The 21595-nt window shown below is 43.2% G+C and overlaps 1 protein-coding gene across 5 annotated transcripts in view; it reads right to left on the bottom strand.

The window, feature by feature from the left end:
- Positions 1–21595, bottom strand: part of OSBPL10 (oxysterol binding protein like 10) — a 77817-nt gene that overhangs the window by 41010 nt on the left and 15212 nt on the right. For 4 of the 5 annotated variants that reach the window (XM_081164529.1, XM_081164525.1, XM_081164526.1 and 1 more), the window contains exons 2-6: positions 16401–16576; positions 14280–14359; positions 7650–7844; positions 3051–3261; positions 36–187 (exon numbers count right to left, since the gene is read on the bottom strand). In XM_081164529.1, coding sequence (XP_081020655.1) covers positions 36–187; positions 3051–3261; positions 7650–7844; positions 14280–14359; positions 16401–16576 — 814 coding nt within the window. The remainder of the gene's footprint in view (positions 1–35; positions 188–3050; positions 3262–7649; positions 7845–14279; positions 14360–16400; positions 16577–21595) is intronic. The other variant, XM_081164528.1, reaches the window with a different exon arrangement.

The raw sequence follows: 21595 nt of genomic DNA, 5'->3' as shown, positions 1-21595 counted from the left end.
ACTTGGCCCAAGTGTTTTAATTGCACCACACTCACCAACAAAGACGATATGGTTTGTGCCTCCTGCGGCTTAGATGGGACTCCTGGCCACGTAAGATTGGCACTAGCAACTGTCAAAGAACTAAGGGCACCATTTTTCAGCTGCTCTGTGGAATGTGACTTTGGCCCATGCCATCCCAGAAAGCTTTCTGAAACAGAAACAGAGCCAAAGTTACCAGCAATGTCATTCCTTCAGTGCATACTCATTTTCAGGGAATGGGAATCTCTCTCAACGCCTGAGGGAGGTCTCAATAAATAACATCTCTCTCGGCCGCTTGTACCTCCGCCTCCCATTAGGTCACTTGTATTTCAACCTTGTTTGCGTCCCTTCTTGCTACTCGTAAGATCCTCCTATCACAGCACCAGTCTTATTATTATTTGTAGCAAGTGCGGTTCCATTGTTGAGCAAGCACCAGCATAATAAGAGCACCGCTCTCGAAACAGAATGGGAGTTTGACTTGATTTGCTCAGTTCTGAAATAAGTACAGGCAATTTCACTTCTACCTTTTAGACAGTACTTAGGTGTCAAATATTAACAGCTGAGTGAGAGCCACTGACATTTTCCCCAGTGACTGCATATATTATATATATGTCCAAAGACACCATGGCACATAGACACCCAAGGGCAGGCAGCAGTATATCATCCCTTTTATTCAAGTGTTACCGTATTTTTCGCCCTATAGGACACATTTTTCCCCCTCCAAAAATGAAGGGGAAATGTGTGTGCATCCTATGGGGCGAATGCAGGCTTTCGCTGAAGCTTGGAGAGCGAGAGGGGTCGGTGCGCACTGATCCCTCTCGCTCTCCAGGCTTCAGGAAGCTATCAGTTTCCGCAGGGCTCCCTAGGCTGCGGATAGCAGCCTGTTGCCCAGAGCGCGGGGCTCGGGCTTCCCCCGTGGCTGAGGGGGGGGGGGAATAAAAAAAAATTCTTTATTTCCCCCCCCCAAAAAAAGTAGGTGCATCCTATGGGCTGGTGCATCCTATAGGGCGAAAAATACGGTATTTAGCTCTCTAGCTGTGAATGCTGCTTAACATCAGGTTTACTCCAAAGATTATCTTAATACCCATATTCAAGTTATTCAAGGCTAGAATAAAGCTCTAGCATAAACATGTACTTGAGCAACTGGCCCCAGACTTTGGACAACAGCAGCAGCAGGAGTGGCAGAAGCAGTCCAAGACCTGCTTGAAGTAAAGGTGCATAGGCATTGATAGGCAAGTTGACGTTAGCTTAAAAGATTAAGACTTGAAGCAGTTTCCACTCCATGATCAAAGGGAGGACAGGCTTGTGAGACAACACAGAATTCTACCAATTCTGTTTTGCTCACATCAGGTGTTTGTGATGGAACAAAGACAGAATTCCAGAATTTGCGCACTCTGTGACCCAGTGATATTTTCAGCTAAGGTGTTCGTGGTATACTTGTTGGGCAAACAGCCTTTCCACAGGCATATTTCATTGAAAACTCGGCAACACCGCCAATAAATTGAAGGCACCGTGGACCAGACTGTCCCATACAATCACGGATGGCAGCAATTCCTCACAAGAACAGCATATAGGAGGTGCTTGTAATTTTAAAAAGGTTCTGATTTTTGTTAGCTGCAAACACTTCAACTCAAATCGGAACCAGGGCAGCATCATAACTCAGTAGCCATCATCTCCTGGTCACCACTGCTTTATTGCAAATGGCCCACAAAGTCAATGGGCTTGGCTCAAAGGCAAAAATCCCAGGTTATCCTACAGATGACAAATCACCCTCTAAGGTGCAAAGAAGCCTCTGGGTCAGCATGTTCGAGGCATGTGCCACTTTGAAAATGACCAATGGCTGGCAAGCAAAAGCCTATTACTGGGCCATATCAAGCCTAAACTGGTATACTTTTGCCTGAATAATTGTCGATCTTAAGAAGATGTTCATAATTAACTTAACCTAGGGGGAATTCACCCAAGTAGATTTGACACTTGATAATTTATGGCTAGTTATAGATCCAAAAGGTTAGGTACTGAACAACATTCAATGATAATGACGAGAGTGTTAGAATGCAAAGTGTTAGCTGTTTTATATACTTGCACTTGCAATGCTAAGTTTGTGGAATTTAGTGGATTTTGAGGATGTTCTGAAACTGTAGCTCAAATAAAAGACTGTCTAGAAATTAACTGCTAACAGTTTCAGAACTTAAAATACCTTTGTATGACCTGCATGGGCTTAATAGGACCAAAGGGCATTCCTATTTTAAAAAACAGAAACAAAATGTGACTACAGTTTGCATTATTATATTGTCACAGTGCATAAACAAAACAAGCTAAGCTAAATTTGCATCAGCCAATGGATTATGACAATTTGGCAGTGTGGCAACCTAATCTTCAGTATCTGTACTTGGAATGCAAGATTAAGGCTATGCTTTCACAAAGCACTGGCAAAGAAACTAGTATGACTTTCCTGGCTGCTTACTGGCCTGTGTTGCAAGTCTTATCCACAAACATTCCAGTTTGAAACCCAACATCAAAGCTCAACTGGCTCATTTCAAGAACACACAAGCATGCAAGTTTCTGGAAATGAGATCCCAGCTGCTTTGCAGCTCCCCAGTCTTTTTGACGCTGTGCCATAATTTGGCTTAGCAGCACAGCCAAACCTGGGTTCGTGATTTAGCTCTCTCCAGACTAACCATCAGCTGTAACTAAGGCCTGCCCCATGGTTTGCCACTCATGCGTTGACCGGGAGAGCTAGACCACAAGTCCAGATTTGGTGAACATGGGTTAGCTCAGCAAAGTTGGGGAGAAGCGAAGCAGCTAGAATCTTCACTCTGGGAGTTCACATTTGTGCAAAGCCATGGTTTGACTTAGGAGTAATGTAAGAACCCAGAACTGTGAAGAAATTTCACAGGTGCTCCCTTTATTTTACACTTTGGGTAAATGACTCGTGTGTTCTGTTGAGAGGTGAGTCTTCTTTTTAAGAAAGGGGGCATTACGATACTATTGGTAACTCCCAGAGAGGAGTCGAGAAGGTTAGCATTGCTCACCTGAAGACAATGTCCTGTTACTGTGTTGGCTCGCTTGCTGTATGCTGTGTTGTAGCATATGCAGGCATTCTCCAAGGCAGCTGAGGGTGGCAGCAGAGGTAGCTTTTAAAAGCAGCAGGTCTTGATCCAAGGCAGAAAGAGGACCAGACCCTGGGAGGGATTCAATGGCTTGCACAAGGCTTTTCTGCTGTCCCTCCACCTGGCTCATGATCTGCAAGTATATGTACATATTTAAACATTCATATGTGCAGCCAATTTGTCAACAGGTTACTATTATCACTGCTTGCTGACTTCTCTGTTGCACAGTACAGCTGGAAAAAAAGATCCTGCTCCAATCCATAATGTAATACCAACTTTAATTCTACCAAATAAATACCAAAGGGACATGGCATTACAATATATTTAGTACCTTTTCTTTTCCCCTCAAAAACTAGCATTCTAACCTGAAATGTAGAATTTTGTCCTGAATGTGCATACCAAATGTTATTCAGGTATCTCGTAAGGGTGTATCATTCTATACACTATCTTCACTCACCAATTAAAACTTTATTTTCAGTAAGTCTGTCAGTAGCTGAAAGCTAGTCTGTTAATACAGAAATCACATTATTATTATTAAAATTTGCATACCACCTTTTACCTGTAAATATCAGGGCGATTCACATATTAATGGCAAATGCCATTAATATGATAGGTAAAGGGACCTCTGACCGTTAGGTCCAGTCGCGGACGACTCTGGGGTTGCGGCGCTCATCTCACTTTACAGGCCAAGGGAGCCAGCATACAGCTTCCGGGTCATGTGGCCAGCATGACTAAGCCACTTCTGGCGAACCAGAGCAGGGCACGGAAACGCCGTTTACCTTCCCGCCAGAGCGGTACCTATTTATCTACTTGCACTTTGATGTGCTTTCGAACTGCTGGGTGGGCAGGAGCTGGGACTGAACAACAGGAGCTCACCCCGTCACGGGGATTTGAACTGCCGACCTTCCGATCGGCAAGCCCTAGGCTCTGTGGTTTAACCCACAGCGCCACCCGCATCCCTTATTAATATGATAGCGAGTCTAAATAACAGAAAACCCCAACGAACTGTACACTGTCTGTACATCTTCAGATGTAACACAGTGCCCCAAAACCTACCCCACGGAGCCAGTGAAGTAGGAAATCACAGGCCCGAACCAAGATTGGAACGGGTTTAAAAAATAATCAGTACCATTCAATAAAGTTTGCAGTTGCCCTACCTTGACCCTCTCCACAACCTAAGAATACGGTATTTGTGACTGGTTGATATCTAGTTCAAAAACACCAGATCTAGAGATGGTTCCTTCAGGAATGGATACAGCATGGCCTCTTTCAATACAGCAGGGACCAGCTCTTCATGTAATCAAGTGCCAATTGTGCCCTTTGCTTCTCTGAAAGCTTTCCAGTTCAAATTGAGGTTTTTCCACACTTAAAAGGAACTTAGGGTTGTGGCCTAGGGAGTTCAAAGTGAGTTACTTCTTACTAGAATATTTTCCACAATTGCAGGTTATTATTACTTTGGTTGGAATAATTGTTTGGTAGAACAGCAATAGGAGCCAGGATCTATGGAAATAAGACCCACAATGTCTGATCTTTAGTACGTTTTGTACCAACCCTGAATCTACAATGTGCTACATTATTGTTCCAGATTTGTCTCAAAAGCTCTATTTATGCTCTTCTAAAGATATTTTAAGTTATTGATCAATAACCTCACAAGTGTTCTGTCTTTTATAGCAATCCTCCGACTTTCTTTACCACAATTCCATTAGCAAAAAGCTTTTGGTGCTCTCCCACACCCTCCTTCAGAAAATAGATCGCATTTAGCATGAATATGGCAAAATGTTTGACAAGATTAGAATTGGACTGACGCAACCAGCTTCCAATGTTCTCCCAATACAAGTTTGAGAAGTCAGTGAAGCAGCTTGGTTAAAATGTACACATTTTTCTGCCACAGGCAAGCATATGGCTGAGCTACATGTTCCTCCCGTTCAGCCCTTCGCCCAATATTGAAGCTTACTCTCTTAGCATGTAGCAAAGAAGGGCAAAGATTCATCTTCTGAAATGTAAAGTTTAAAGATTGTGTAGCGCTCTCTCTCTCACACACACACTCACACAACCTTGGGAAGTATCCAATCCTATATAACTCAACCCTACATGCCACCAGAAAGGATTCATTCAGAGCTTTCTCTGATCATGCCTACCCTCATGTATTTAATAATTTTGGTGTTAAATCCCTAATCTTTTTGTAATCAACAACCAATAAATGCTGGGTGCAAAATTGAAAATCTGAAGGTATAAGGTAAGGTAAAGGTAAATGACCCCTGGACAGTTAAGTCCAGTCAAAGGCAACTATGGGGTTGCGGCACTCATCTCACTTTACTGGCTGAGGGAGCTGGCGTTTGTCCACAGACAGCTTTCCGGGTCATGTGGCCAGCAAGACCAAACTGCTTCTGGCACAACGGGACACCGCGACGGAAACCAGAGTGCATGGAAACGCTGTTTATCTTCCCACCACAGTGGTACCTATTTATCTACTTGCACTGGTGTGCTTTCGAACTGCTAGGTTGGCAGAAGCTGGGACAGAGCAACAGGAGCTCACCCCATCGTGCAGATTCAAACCACCAACTTTCCAATCAGCAAACCCAAAAGGCTCAGTGGTTTAGACAACAGCACCACCCGCTCTACATACATAAAAATGATTATCACTGATACCAGCAGGTGCTAAATTCTCTTACTGGCATCCCTATGAAATAGTGATAGCCAAGGGGAAGTCCCCTGGGTGGTGTTGGTCAGGAATTATGGGAACTGTAGTCCATAACATCTGAATAATACCACATTGGCTATGCAGCATAAAAAAAGGCAGTAACATTTTCATTGTTTCATCAAGACCCCTTAAAAAGCTATGCCTTAAGCTTAGTGACATTTTATCCCTGCGTAAAACCAATTCTGGAGCATATGTCCACTGCATGTAATAAAATTCAAATAACCACCATGCATGACAGGAAATTATTACCAAGTATTACTAGTTATTTTACCCTGCTAGATTTATCTCTCAGAGGAAGCAGATCTGGCATACAATTCCTCTCTCCACACATCCCCGTAGTACCACTGTTACTTACTCCTCGTATTATCCATCAGTGCTGAATGGAACAAAATCCATCACAGAAAACAGGGTACACAGAGAGTGGTTCCGTCTTAGTAGCGCACCTGTGCCAAGTAAAAAGCACTAAAGCTTTCAGAGATCTCTATTCATCTGAAGCTACGGCACTAGCATCTCCCTCATTTAGAAGACAGCTTTTATTAAAGCTCCCACTTTCCTTATGTACTCCGTCTTGATCAAAGCTGTTAAAACCCCTAGTGCAGAGCCATCAGCAGATAGTGGCAGCTTTCAGCCACGAAAAGAGTAGAAGTTCGATTGCAGCAGGTTCGTTAAGGGGAAAGCTCTTTTTGCCCACAAAGCTTGACCTCCCAGAATATCTTGATTGTAAATGCACAGGTTCATAAATAATCCCTTAGAAGCCTCCTCCCCAATACAGTCCTTTCATCTTCCCACTGCTGCAAGCAAGGAGACACCACCTGCACCCCTGTTATCATGGCCTCCTGCTTGTGCAACTCAATTCCTGGCAAGCGTTTTTATCCAGAAAGATTGCACACAAGAGACAAGCCCTGGTAGAGTTGCACCCTTAGGATTGCAGGGATATCGCAGCTTCTACCTGCAGCAAAGAAGCAGTTTGAAAAGATGGATTGTGGCCCACTTGTGGACCAAGACTATTAAGCAGTAGAGTCATTTTTCTTAGAACTTCATGCAGCAGGAGATGGCTTGCCAAGAGAAGCCAGTGCAGTTGCTTTCCAGATACTGATGGACTTCCAACTTCCACCATCCCCAACCATTAGCCATATTGGTTGAGGCTGATACGAGTTGCAATCCAAAACATTTGGACGGTACCACTTCAGCTTCCTATGGCTGAAGTGAACTCTTTACACTGCAAAGACAGGGAGAGTCCATGCAATGTATGTATGAGCAGCTAACTGCACCCAAACAAGAACGCCCTGTTTCATCCTCTTTTCTTGATGCTTTTACAAAAGAAAGGCATTTTTGCACCAACTAGGAGAAGGGAGTCTCTAGCTGTACAGGTCCATTTTCATCCCTCTGATGGAACTGGCTGGTCCACACACACATAAGCTTCCCCTCAAACTCTGAATTCACAACAGCAGCTCTCCAAACCTGAACTAAGTACAGAAAACTTTCTCTGCAAAATAGGTAGCATGCTAATCACAGAATGAAGAGGACTTGCTTCTGTGAAGACAAGAGAAAGAGACAGAATGTACAGGTTTCCTGCTAAGATTCATTTAAGCCAATTCCCCAAGCAGAACTAAAGTACATTATTTTGAGTCAGCTAATCATCCATTTATTTTATTCACACAAACACACACACACACACAATGTTGCACTGATAAAAGGTAAAATTAGTATTTATCTTAAACCACAAGAACTTATTCAAGTTAAATATCTGAATTTTTAGAACTGGAAAACCCACTTGTGTCATGCTTTGCATCAACAAGAAAGCTCCATCTGTCCCCTACCTCTCTGACTTCATTGAGCTGGCCAGGACACTGGTTCTTGGCTCTTCGGGCTGCTGCAGGTGATTTGTGATGTGTGATGGTAACAACTGGTGGCCCAACTTGATTCAGGCTTTTCTGAGAACTCGAAGATGATGTGGAGTTGGATGTTCCAGGAGGCAACAAAGACAAGCTTTTCATTCGTGAGGTTGGAGTACTCTGGAAGAATCAAGAAGTTAAAAGCATAACATGACAGCATAAGGAACTCTCTCAATTAGTGAGGAGATCATAGAATTGTAGAGTCAGAAGCGATCCTGAGGAAATCTCAGCTAAATCATACATCACAGCTGGCCATCCAACCTCTGCTTTAAAACTTCCAAGGAAGGAAAATCCACCACCTTCCAAGGGAATCCATTCCACAGTTGAACAGCTCTTACTGTCAGAAAGTTTAGTTGGGAATCTCCTTTCTTGAAATTTGATTTCACTGGTTTGGGTTCTAGCCTCCTGAGCAGGAGAAAACAAGCTTGCTTCATCTTCCATGTGACAGCCATTTAGATATTTGCAGATGCCTATCATATCTCCTCTCAGCCTCCTTTTTACCAGACTAGACAAGATGTTTGTAGACAGTGCAAACACTGCTGTTCAACGGATGTTCAGCAGATTATAATCTGGAAATTGCCTGTGCACGGACAGTCAATGCTAGGCTATGGCTGTGTAAACTGGGTTGCAGCTGACATAGCTGGTAGAAGGCAGTCCACAACACCAAGGCAACCTGCATCTTCAGTGATGAAACTGGATCAAGAAGCAGCCCCAGTCTGGAAACCCAATCCTTCAAGGGACAGCAACCCCATTCAGAGAAAGGTGAACACCACTCACCTAAGCAGATGAACTTCCCACCAAAGTGAACCTCCACCTTGCCTACCTTCAGTTTCAGTTTATTGACCCTAATCCTGACCATGCCCACACCCAGGAACCAATTCAGAACTTCCCTTGCCTTGCCTTCATTAGATGAAGGAGAGGAGGTTGAGAAAAGAAGAATTTTGTGTCAGCTGCATATTGCTGGTCCTCACCCTATACCTGTGAATGATCTCTCACTCAGAGTTTTCATGTAAATGTTAAACAGCAAGGCAGCTAGAACTACCCACCCCCCTTACAAGGAGATGTTCACCTTACCCTAGACAGAGGAGGTCAAACCCTCTCTGCTTGATGCAACTAAGCTTCACAGGTGAAGGTTGAGCACACATATTATTATGTCGGACTTGCCCAAATACACTGCCTGCATCTTGAGTCTTCCAACAAGCAAAATTCACCCATGAACAATAGACTAGACAGGGCTCTGGCCGCATCCATAGACCGATTAGTAGCATCCAAGTTGCAGTTGGTGCAAATGATTTTTATCCTTACAGTGATTTGCAAACTGTCATGGCACAACTCCAAAGGTTAGCTGCTACACTAAAATATACCATGTGCAGCTATTTGTCTATTAATATTGATGCTCTCATTTGCTTTCTCCTACAGACTTTGGCAGCACACATCTTTTGTTCATGAGGAGCTCTGACAACTGAAGCTGGAGGAGAGATTATTAGTGTTCAAGCAGTACTTAAATCACAGAGCCTGAATGCAATACAGATTGCCTTTGTAAGCAGCCCTGTAGCAGTGACAGCAAACAAGGCTCTCCCCCCCCCCCCTTCAGCTGTCAAAAGGACCTTCTAAATACTGAGGAGAGTGGCGAATGACCTGAAATATTCAGGACAGATACATCTACCTACCCCAAGGCCAAACTCTGCTTCAGGAGCACAAACAAATCTATCACCTATTTTGTGCAAGAAATTTCACTTACTTAACCAGGCTCTGGACAGTGAAATGTGGAGGAAACACTTGATATGCCCTTTGTTTGCTAGGGAAGCAGGGATTGTGCACAAGAAGGAGAAAGCCAAACACAGGGTGGGAAAAAGAGAAGAGACAAATGCAGTAAAGAGGTCTCATCCCCTCATCTCATCCCTAGAGCAAGTTGAGGCCAAGGGGCCAAGCCATTCCTCACGCTTTATTTGGCTGTGGTTGGTGGCTCCCAAAAAGGGCTGCCCAAGCCTCCCCAAAACCACACTTTCACACCTCACGGCTTTTAAATATATTATATACTATTGTGTGTGTGTTGGCATACAGGGTTTGTACGCTGCAACAGATGTTAATTTTAGTTAAATGAATCCTTGCTCGGAGCACGCCTTTAGCTGAAAGGTATTCAGACTGAGACTTGGTAGAAAATTTTAAAAAGCTTATGTTTACTAAAAAGAAGCACATTCTCAGAATCATAGAGTTGGAAGGGACTGTGAGAGTTACCTAGTCCAGGGTTTCTCAAACTTGGGTCCCCATCTGCTTTCGGACTACAACTCCCATCATCCCTAGCTAGCAAGATCAGTGGTCAGGGCTGATGGGAACTGTAGCTCAAAAACTGCTGGAGACCCAAGTTTGGGGAACCCTGACCTAGTCTAACCCCCTGCAAATACAGGAATCATGTTGACAGTAAACCAGGACTTTAGAACTCCTCCCCCCCACATCTAGCTGGAGAAACATAGAAGCCACACGAGCACTTTTGTTCTCAGAAGATAGAACCATCAGCACCTCTTGCCTCAAGGTCTGGAGACTGTGTGTGAGGAGCTGGTAGTTGTACGCATAATGCTACCTAAGACTTACCACTCTAAACATCAAACAGACAGAAGTCAGCATAGAAATAAATAGGGGCAGGGAGCTTACTTTATCAGTCTTAACCAGGCACCCCCAACCTGCGGCCCTCCAGATGTTTCGGCCTACAACTCCCATGATCCCTAGCTAACAGGACCAGTGGTCAGGGATGATGGGAATGGTAGTCCAAAACATCTGGAGGGCCGGAGGTTGGGGGTGCCTGGTCTTAACCCTGCAAGCTGAGTTGTACCCCAACTTCCAACAGTACGCCACCCTACAATTGTCAGATGAAGGCAGTCTAGAAATAAAATCCTATAATCACTATATAACCAAGACTTCAAGGAGCCAATTGTGGGTTGATTTCCTCCAACGAAGGGAAACCCAGAATGGGAATATATTTGTTTCACCATAAGGGCCAGACAGATTAGGTGGAACCCATCCAGGGATAACTCTGGCTATAAACCAGGCCCATCTATCTTTGCAAATCCAACTGGTGGGCTCTCTGGCATATCACTCCTATAGCAGCCTTAGAGATAAGCAATTCCAAATACAAGGACTCTGTAATGAACACTGAGCCTCTGGGCCATGTGCATGATATGTATGAAGCACCTAAAAACACACACTAAATACTACAAGTCCTGCCCAATTCAACAAAAACAACAAAATAGCAAAAGGGAAAAGGAAAACGGGGGGGAAAGAACTGTGGGAGAGAGACTAAAGAGAAATAAATTATTTTTCAGGAGCTGGATTTAGGTGTTTCTTTACAAAGAATCAAACTCAGCCAGCTGCAAAAAGAATTTCACACAAAAAGGCCCATTTAGAGAAAAGTGTGCAAAGATACAATGAGGGGAAGAAATATGTGGTTTAACAAGCAGCAAAGAACTAAAAAAATGCAGAGACGGAGAATATCGAGAATGAATAAAATATCTTTCAATGAAAATATTTTTCAATGAAAGATCAGCAGGAGCTAGAGAATGAAGAAACAGAGCCTTAAATTGAATGTGAAAGAGGAAAAGGCAACCAGCTCAGAGAAATCATAAGCATGAGGAGAAAAAAACCTATCATATCTGCAAACAAAGAGGAGGTGAAACGCAGGAAGCAAAATAGACCAAAGAGGCTTACCGTGGAAATATAGAAGACAAACTAAAAAGAGTATGAGAATAACCCACTGGGACAAGATAAAAGACACGAAGAAAATAATGAAATGTAAGCAATACTTGACAACTGAAAACGACAATATGTAGCTACTGTCTGGGAAGATAAAAAGAAAGATCTCTGCTTTGATGGTAATATGTGATTGCATAAACAGTTTAAAATAGAATGGGAAGACAAGAACCCAAAGTCAAAAAAAGGAAGTATATTTCAGTCCGGGGGAAAGACTTAACTTCAAAACAATGAGACACACAGCCATGAGAAAACAGTGGGAAGAAAGAAAGAAAGAAAGAAAGAAAGAAAGAAAGAGGTCAAAGAGAAAATAATATTAATTGTCTTAGCATTTACATGAGAATACGAAGAACTGAGAGGGGGATTCATGGCCTTTCAGATGTCTGACTCCAACTTCCATCAGCCCTCATCACTGGCCATATTGACTGTAGCTGATTGATGCTGGAGTCATACAAGATAAAGAAGGTCACACATCTATAAGTTACATTTTAAATCACGGGGGAATAAAGGTAAGCAAATATTAACAATGAGTTTAAGACATGTAAAATTTCTCCTCCATTTATAAAGGTAAAAGTAAAGGGACCCCTGACCATTAGGTCCAGTCGTGACCAACTCTGGGGTTGCGGTGCTCATCTCGCTTTATTGGCCAAGGGAGCTGGCGTACAGCTTCCGGGTCATGTGGCCAGCATGACTAAGCCGCTTCTGGCAAACCAGAGCAGCACACGGAAACGTCGTTTACCTTCCCGCCGGAGTGGTACCTATTTATCTACTTGCACTTTGACGTGCTTTCGAACTGCTAGGTGGGCAGGAGCAGGGACCGAGCAACGGGAGCTCACCCTGTCGCGGGGATTCGAACCGCGACCTTCTGATCGGCAAGTCCTAGGCTCTGTGGTTTAACCCACAGCGCCACCCACGTCCCATTTATACAGACCCTTAACAATCAAGCCTGGTGTCCAAACATTTTCTGGACGAGAAAGGGATAAGCTACAAAACCTGATAGAAAACCTGGTGGAATTCACTCGCTATTGTTCAGAACACAAAGCGTTTCACTTAAAATATATAGAAAGAGAGGGAGGGGAATACTGCCATTTTTTTGTTTTTGTTTTTGCACAAGGAGTAAAGCAAGGATTTATTGGACATTGCCTCAGATGTGCCTCAGAATTATTAAAGTTGTAGTAGGTGATTACTCTGACTCATGGTCAAAATGACAGGCTGACTGTAGCAGCTTTTGAATAAATGGTTTGTACTGACTTCACTTCTATTAATAATAGTCTTTTTGCATGTTAGATAAGACATTAAACATAACCGCTGACCTAGCACCCCTTTACTTAGTACATTTTCTATAAAGACGAGGAATGCCGTGGCTATGAGACTGGGCAAAATTGCTACCTAGTCTAAAGACTAGGGCATTTTCTTTACAGCCCAATAATTTTTTTTACAGTGGTTATTTTGTGTGGTTTAGAAAAGCCATTTCTTTTTCTACCACCTGCAATTAGAAGACCTTGGAAACAGCTATTGGCAGTTGGTTACGGTCATAAAGATCTCACTCAAACATCACACTGAACGATCTGTGCCCTTCCTTTTATTTCAGAACCTATGGCTTGAGATTCCAGGCATACGGGTGAAATCACGGTGTCACTAGAGGAACAAAGTCCTTCTCTCAGGATGCAACACATTTTTTGGCTTGGCCCCTTGGCTACCAGAGCGCTATCCTAAACCCCTCACTGCCTTGCCCGACCAATGGCAAAGCGCTACCGGGGGTATTTGAGCTCTCAGCGTCTCAAGGTAGTTTATAGAATTCCTATAATCTTACATGTAGTGAAAAGGAAACAAGTTCTTTTTAATACTCGCAGAAAATCAACAGTAAACTCCCTCCTCAGTTATTCACCTCTCTCTCTCTCTTGGGTTCACCCTCTTGCATTTCAAATATTGCTTTCTATTAACTCCCTATTGTGTGTTTTTCCTTGCCACCTAGAGGAGCTCAAGTCAACCCACACCTCTTCCTTCCTTGCAAATAGTCATGTCATTGTGATGACCGGCACTCCTCATGGAACTTTTCTCGCACCTTTCTGAAATCCCAGCCACGCGCTCTCCAGTCACAGCAGCAACAACTATGCAACGTCAGAAAAGTTGCCAGCCACTGCCAACTCACCTGTAGCCTTCCTCACATGGCTTGATCCCCCTGCTTCAGCTGGAAAGCCAAGTAAATCATTCTCCTATACTCTCCCTAACCAATCTTCACCTGAGCCACTCCCTACGCCACACAGCTCTTCCCCACATTCCATTCTGACTTAAAAGAGATATCAGATATGTTCTGTTGGACCAGCATTTCCTCAAACATCTGATAATCAAAGTGCAGCTACAAGCAGCAAAAACAAAACAAAACATGGGGGGGGGGTTCATCCTTCAGCAAATTTTAGATGCAACGTAACTTTCTTGTCCATCCATTTAGCAGACTTTTCAAAATAACAATTATCATGATTCTAATCAATACGTACTTCCCAAGCAGTATTCCTCAAAATAACACACACATTCCCTTCAAAATAACACACAGAGACATCCAATTGCTTTCTACCTACCACTTTCTTTCTGTTTTAACAGTAAGCAGTCCTAAACATTTTGCTGTTGGCTAAAAATCTGGCAGGCAGGTTGTATAGAGACAACTATAGAGACTTTGAAAGTGGGAGAATAACGGAAGGGCTCTACCAACTGTTGTGGGTTTTTTTTTACTAGTTTAATATTTCCAGGCACGACCTTCACTTACTCCAAATGGCATGCAAGAATGCAATTTCCTGCCCTATAATTATTTACCTTCAAATTATTTTCCGTGTGATACTTGGCACAGGATCGGAGCTGAGTCACCCAGTACTGCCTCTCCTTTGCATCCCCGGCTGGAAAAAGAAAACACATACAGAAAAATAAATAAATGTGTAGTTTATTCTCATTTTAAAACCCACCAATTTTCCTGCTATGTACTGTCCCTTTAATCTCAAACTCTCCCTATAGAAACAACCTAGTTATTGAGATTGATACAGTAATTGACTTTTCTATCTTCATTTTTAACTTGATGCATTTCCGCATACACCTGACACAATATTTTAAGGTTTGTTACTTTCCTGTGAACCACAACTTAAACTATTGTTTATCAAGCAATATACACTGGGAATGGGGGGGGGTTCCCCCATGGAGAAATGAAATGTCACACAATTCTGATAATCGCCTGAACTGGTCCCTTTGTTAAAATCAACAGACTTTTGGGGGGTGTACCCTTTTTCTCAGTCCTGAAAGACTTTATTCTAATAAAGGTAAAGGTAAAGGACCCCTGACAGTTAAGTCCAGTTACGAACGATTCTGGGGCTGCAGCGCTTTACTGGCCGAGGGAGCCGACGTTTGTCCGCAGACAGTTTTTCCGGGTCATGTGGCCAGCATCACTAAGCCGCTCCTGGCGAAACCAGAGCAGTGCACAGAAACGCCATTTACCTTCCCGCTGGAGTGGTACCTATTTATCCACTTGCACTTTGACATGCTTTTGAACTGCTAGGTGGGCAGGAGCTGGGGATGAGCAATGGGAGCTCACCCCGTCACGGGGATTCAAACCGCTGACCTTCCGATCGGCAAGCCCTAGACTCAGTGGTTTAGACCACAGCGCCACCTGCGTTATTCTAATAGGGGCCTGCAATTCTTTACAGACTTTGTTAAGGGGTAAGCTCAACCGAATACAATGGGATTACATTCTGAGTAAAGGTGCTTAGAATTGCACTTTAAATAAGGCAATCTAAGATTAATCTATTGAATGCCAGCATTCCAGTTCAGAATCAAGGCAACGTAAGTCAGCACAATCTTTTCATAGAACAGGTATTATGCAGTGCCTATTAAAATTTTAGTTGGATAAGGAAATGTGCACTTTGCACTTTTGAGATTTTGGGACATTCTGCTTCAAGTGGAAAATAAAACCAACATCTTTCAGTTTTGCCTTGGTTCTGCAAAGCACCGTTCAAAGCAGCCACACATACAACCAGCACATATCACCTTGTACTGACCTTAGGACCTCTTTTTACAGGAGGAGAAATATGGGCAAGTTCCCATTAAGATAATCCTAAAGGAATTCAGATCTTGTTTTATTTCAGCACTGAAACATTCCATTACTGAATATCAATTAGAAATTCTTTCCTAAGAAGAGGGGTATGGATAACAGTGGAAAGAGCTTAGGTCTTCTTTGTGGGTTTCCCAGAGACATCTTATTGACCCTTGTTGTGGAAAACAGGATGTTGGATTAGCTAGGCCTTTGGTCTAATCCATCACAGCTCATTTTATGCTCACTCTCCTATGCTGGGGGCAGGGGGAGGAAGAAGAGGGCGGATTCTTCCATCCCAGCTATATTCAGGACTTCCTCAGTTTGGCCTTGGGAAACAAGGCAACCATCAGTAGACTATTTATTTCAGAGAGTAAGCTTCACTTTTTATAAACTGGCTCTTAGGTGAACCACATTGCCTGGCTGAGTCTACTGCCTTAAGGTAGTCATTTCAACGTTTCGAACACAAAAGCATTACCTTCTCCAAACCAATTAAAAGCTTGTCACTATTAAACAAAGAGAAGCTGGGGAAATGCAACAGATGTAGGAAAGGCAAGTTCAAAGAGCACAATAAGCCCGCAACTAACACACATTTAACTTCTGTGCATTCAGCTTTACGCAGTTGGCAAAAGGGGTTTTTTCTTTCATTAGGAAGGGGTTGGATGTCCAGGAAAAAAAGACGTTGGCAATCCCACCCAACACTGAACCCAATGTGCTTTGACTATATGCAATTTTGGCTTGACTATATGCGATTTTGGCTTTAAGAGAAATCCCCGGAATGTAAACCCAGTGTGAGCTGCGGACTTACTGGGGGCACACACACACACACCAAAAACAGCAGTGGTGACAAATAACCATACCTCTGAGTTTATACATTTCTCCATTAGCAGAGTATACCACCAACATGTGAGGGGCTTCATCGCTGAGGGAAACTACTGCTCCAGCTAAGGATAACAGCCCTCGTGGCTTCTGGTTTTTACTTTGTTCGTTCACAAAATATTGTAGGATTCCAGTATCAAAATCCAGCATGAAATACCTGTTAACAGAGAGGGAAATAAACAGATGCATGTAATCTAATTTCCTATGCAGCGCCCGAAAAAGTTTTCATTTTTAATATGCAACTATGTACTGCATATCAAGATAGAAGTGGACTACTGTACACATTTGTTCCGCATTTACATTTTTGCTGTAACGCTTAGAAGTGGACTAAGAATATGGCTTTTCAAAAGAATGCAAGCAATACAGAGAATCACAGGGTTTGGAGAGGCCATGAGGAATGCAGGAATCTCCATGACAGATGGTCATCCAACCTCTGCTTAAAAACCTCCAAAGAAGGAGAGTTCACAACCTCCCAAGGAAGACTGTTCCACTGTCAAACAGTTCTTACTGTCAAAAAGTTTTTCCATGTGTTTCGCCAGAATCTCCTTTCTTGTAACATGAAGCCACTGGTTCAAGTCCTACCCTCCAGAGCAGGAGAAAACAAGCTTGTTCCCTCTACCATGTGGCAGCCCATGAGATATTTGAAGGTGGCTATCATATCCCCTCTCAGTCTCTTCTGTTCTAGGCTAAACATATCCAGCTCCTTCAACCGCTCCTCATAAGGCTTGGTTTCCAGACCCCTGATTACCGTATTTTTCGCCCTATAGGGCACACCAGCCCATAGGGCGCACCTAGTTTTTTGGGGGGAATAAAGGGGGGGAAATTATTATTTTTTCCCAGATGCGGGGCTGAGGCGGGGGAAGCCCGAGCTTCCCCAGCCCCCAGAACAGGCTGCTATCCGCAAGCCTTGGGAGCCCGGCGGGAACTCCTCTCACTCTCCAGGCTTCAGCGAAAGCCGGCATTCGCTCCATAGGACGCACACACATTTCCCCTTCATTTTTGGAGGGGGGAAAGTGCGTCCTATAGAGCGAAAAATGCAGTATCTTTGTTGCCCTCCTATGCACTCATTCCAGCTTGTCCTTCTTAAATTGTGGTGCCCAGAATTGGACACAGTATTCCAGCTGAAAAGTATTACATTATCCCCCTATATTGTCCCCAATAATAGCCAAATCCTGCTCAAGTTACTTTATGCCTTTCACTTTAGAACTTAATGTGACTGAGGCAGATATTGAAGGATGGATGAGTTCAGACAGAGAAGGGCAAGGTTTGCTGAGTCCAGACTATAAAAGAGCTTTCTTTCTATGAAAGAACCAAAATGGTGAGTTAAACTTAGAAGACAGTGCTACTGGTGGATAACAGGTCTTATGTATCCCCTCAATTTCCAAACCCTGAGTAAAGACAGCCCCATGGAAAACACAATGTAGTCATTTATTCTTGAAACTGTGAAGAAGCAGGCAATTCAAACCAAAACTCCAAAAGAAGCGCAGATTTCAAGGAGGCTGCTTGCACACAAACATTTGTAGACTAAGGCAAAATGCCAGGAACTCAATGTTAGAAATTCAAAATTAATTGGCAAATAAAACCAAGTCAGCCTTTTTCTTGACAGTTTAAAAATACAGACCTGTAATGAAAATCCTGATACCATAAATGGGCTTACTCATTAAGGAAATCTTGCTTCTAAAGGTATTTTAATCTCTTGGCATTCCAGCTAAAGCAATTATTATTTTATTTATTAAATCTCTTTCCTGCCCTTCTTCCCAAAGGGTGGCAAATATATAAGCAATGAAATTAAACCTCAGGCAGTGGAAATGGAACATGCTGCCCTGGCTACGGCTCCTTCCTAGTGGTGGCACCAGCTGTTTCATAGTTTCCCAGAATTAGTTAGCTGGCTTACAACTCAACTTTCGACTGGGAAGTTACTGAGGCAGCTTGAATCTTTGCTCAGGAACCTCAAAGGTTATTCCTATAGAAGTCTCAGTAATTAGGCTAGCCAGCACAAAACTCACTGAAACAATGAACAGTGGCTTCTAACCCATGAAGTGGGGCTACACCACTGCAAGCCCAGGTCCCTCCATCACCAATTTGAGTGAGAAATCTGAGTACAAATGAAAGGGAGAAGCAGATGGTCACAATGATCAGGGGCCCATTAGCTTGATGTCAGCTGGAGGTGCCAAGCTGAGCAAAACAGCTACTGTAACCCTAATTAGAACGTTCCTCAGCCTCTTTCCCACTCACTTTTGCCATATTTTCACATCTGGATTCAACTGCTGTCGTCTTCGCGTAGTGTCCATATCCCCTTCAATTAAGCTTCTTAATCCGGAGAACAAACCAACCCCAAACGCAGCCAGCATGAATTTTGAACACTATTATCATATAAGGTTCGTGCCCTTTCTTCATTGCAGTTCAAATAACAGGCCCAAATACATTTTCCATGCTTGCGCATTATCTTGCAAACCAGACTTTGCTGGGGGTGTGGAGAAACATGCATACTGCAATCGGTCCCAGAGAGATAAACTTGGTTTACAGAAATGCGTAAATAAATTAATAAATGGGGCATTTGGTTCTGGCTGCCTTAGTAATGTAAAACTCTCCTAGAGCTTATTTTAATAATAAAATCCTTCAGCAGCTTATTGCTAAGAAATGGGCATGTCGCAGCAGCGTAGCTCGGCTTTGCAAGAATGAGCCGCTATGAGCACTGAGCTCAGGCATTCTCCTCCTTCTCCTTCTCCTACGCACACAAAATTCAAAGCTCCCTATTTTTGTTCTTAATAAATTGCAGTCCTTACATCGAAACATGGTTTATTCCAACTGAGGTTTAGTTAACAAACCAGGATCTGGAAGCATGCATTTGATCCAAGTCTGTTGAAAGCAATCACCTTTAAAGTTTGGAATAAACTGCAGTTTCCTGATAGGACTAAATGGAAAATGGAAGCTTTCTATCTCCTCCTTTGGGGGAGTCCAAAGCTTGCTGGAACTTACTGATCATAATGTTTGGCATTATGAGAATATCAGCTGGCCCAAACAGATTGATAGCTGACTGTATCTGCTTACAGAAGTTAACAGGAGATATAACACCTTTATCAGCACTAAGCAAACTATCTCAAAGTAAATTCCTTCCTGTAGCACCTTAAAGACCAACTAAGTTAGTTCTTGGTATAAGCTTTCGTGTGCATGCACACTTAGGATTGATTTGTAGCTCTGATCAGAGTTCATGGGTCCCTTGATAAGTCAGAGAGCAAAATGAAGTCCGGTAGCCCTTAGTTTAGCAAACCTGATAGGAACCAAGTTGAGTAGTATTATTGTTGGTGGTGGGCATGTAATCCCCATAAAATAACCCCACATGGGGATTATGTACCCTCCAGCCACTAGGCCCCATACACACCTAAAACAGACAGACAATATACTCTCCAAGATCAACAGAACAGTACCATTAATTTGATAAGCCTGGGCAGTGTGACTCAGTATATGGGAGACAGATTTGGCTCTGGATCTGACAGGGCCAAGTTCACACGCCTCTGCTATGGGCACAAGGATCATGTTGGCAAGTGATGCTTAGCACCATGAGGATGAGCCTCAATTAGCTTGAGGAAAGCACCATGACCCTCTCCTCTCTGTGGTCGGAAGAAGGACTTCTGCTGAAGTGCTTTGTGCACCACACGAACCAGGGATCCTGGCTTAAGACAAACTCTGGGTAGTTTGATAAACCTACTTCATAGCGCATGGTGTGGCTTGGCACGAAACTCACCAGAGCTTGTTTTAAAGCAAGATGCCCAATTCATGTACAATGCTAGGCAGAGATTGTTTTAAAGTTTAATTCAATTCAGCAATAAGAGTTGAAGTGAGTACGCAAGCCCAACAACTTTCTTTGGACTGTTTGAGGCTTGTCCATGTAGCACTAAACCACAGTTTAGCATTGCAAAGGAACTGGGCCTATAAAATAGGTTAGTTCTCCCATATAAAACTCCTCATTTGCATGCGATCAGCATGCGAACACTGTTTCCGGTCCTGCAAGGGGGCAGCGTGGAGCAGGATGGTTTTATGCACATCCCACTGACGTGAATGCAACCCCCACATAAATAGGGAGTTGCCCTTAGTGCAAACAGAACCAGTTTGCAAACATTGTCATGTACATATGATCCACAGTATAGGAGAAGCAGAAGATTGCACTCTCTACTAACCACCACAGACTACCAACCTGTGTACATTCCTTCTTACTGAACTTTGGTCTTTAGATATGCATAAACAGAGACATACTCCAGGACAGAAGTCCACAGGACCCGTGCTGTTCAATGAGCTATCCCTTTAATCTTTATTAATACAGCAGCTTGCAGAAAACTTTGTGCTGATGACTTCATATAAAGTTTGCCTCGCGTCGGAAAACACCACCTTAACTGATTTACTGCATATTAAATACACATACAGCCTAAGACCCATTAATTTGATTTTAATACACAAACTGCTAGGAAAGTGCACTTTCAGGGTGAACTACTGAAACTTTTGGCACTTGCATTGGCAGTGACAGTCAACTGTCATTGTGAATATGATATAGATTAACTTAAACTATCCTCAGTCAGCAGAGTTCTATACTAAAGTCATGTTGGTTTCCCCCCTCCTCCCCAGACCTTCATGGTTCACCCTTCACTTTAGCAACCCTCAGCCCTCAGCAAGAATCACTGCCAGACACCAGCAAATCTGCAATGTTACGAAGGAAAAGCATTCATATCCATAGACACATGGTCCCCAAGGCTATTTGCAATAAATAAATGCATGAACAGGCTTATGCGCATCCACTGAATTTAAAGAAGCTAAAGTCAGAGTGCTGTGTGTCGCAATAAAATGCATATAAACATTTTATAAAGCGGCTGAGCAAACAATAAACACAGAAACAAAACCACTGAGAAGCCAACATGGTGTAGTGGGGAAGCTCTACCCTCTGGGCCACATGAGGCCCAGCCATTTCCCACAAGCCACACCCACCTGTCCCAAACAGATGACATCATATGACATCAGGTGTGTGTGACAGGTAAAGAAACAGTTTCAAAAAAGAAGAAGAAGCCAGGATCCTTAAGGAGGACTACCAGTTGTTCACTGAAGTCTTTTAAATTTAGAACTGAATGCAAGTGCCACTGGGATCTGCTTCATTCAGGAATGAACTTGGCAACACCTGATCAGAAGC

The sequence above is a fragment of the Podarcis bocagei genome, assembly GCF_964188305.1.
Source record: "Podarcis bocagei genome assembly, chromosome: 12".
NCBI lineage: Eukaryota > Metazoa > Chordata > Lepidosauria > Squamata > Lacertidae > Podarcis > Podarcis bocagei.
This window is presented reverse-complemented; position numbering and strand designations above follow the sequence as displayed.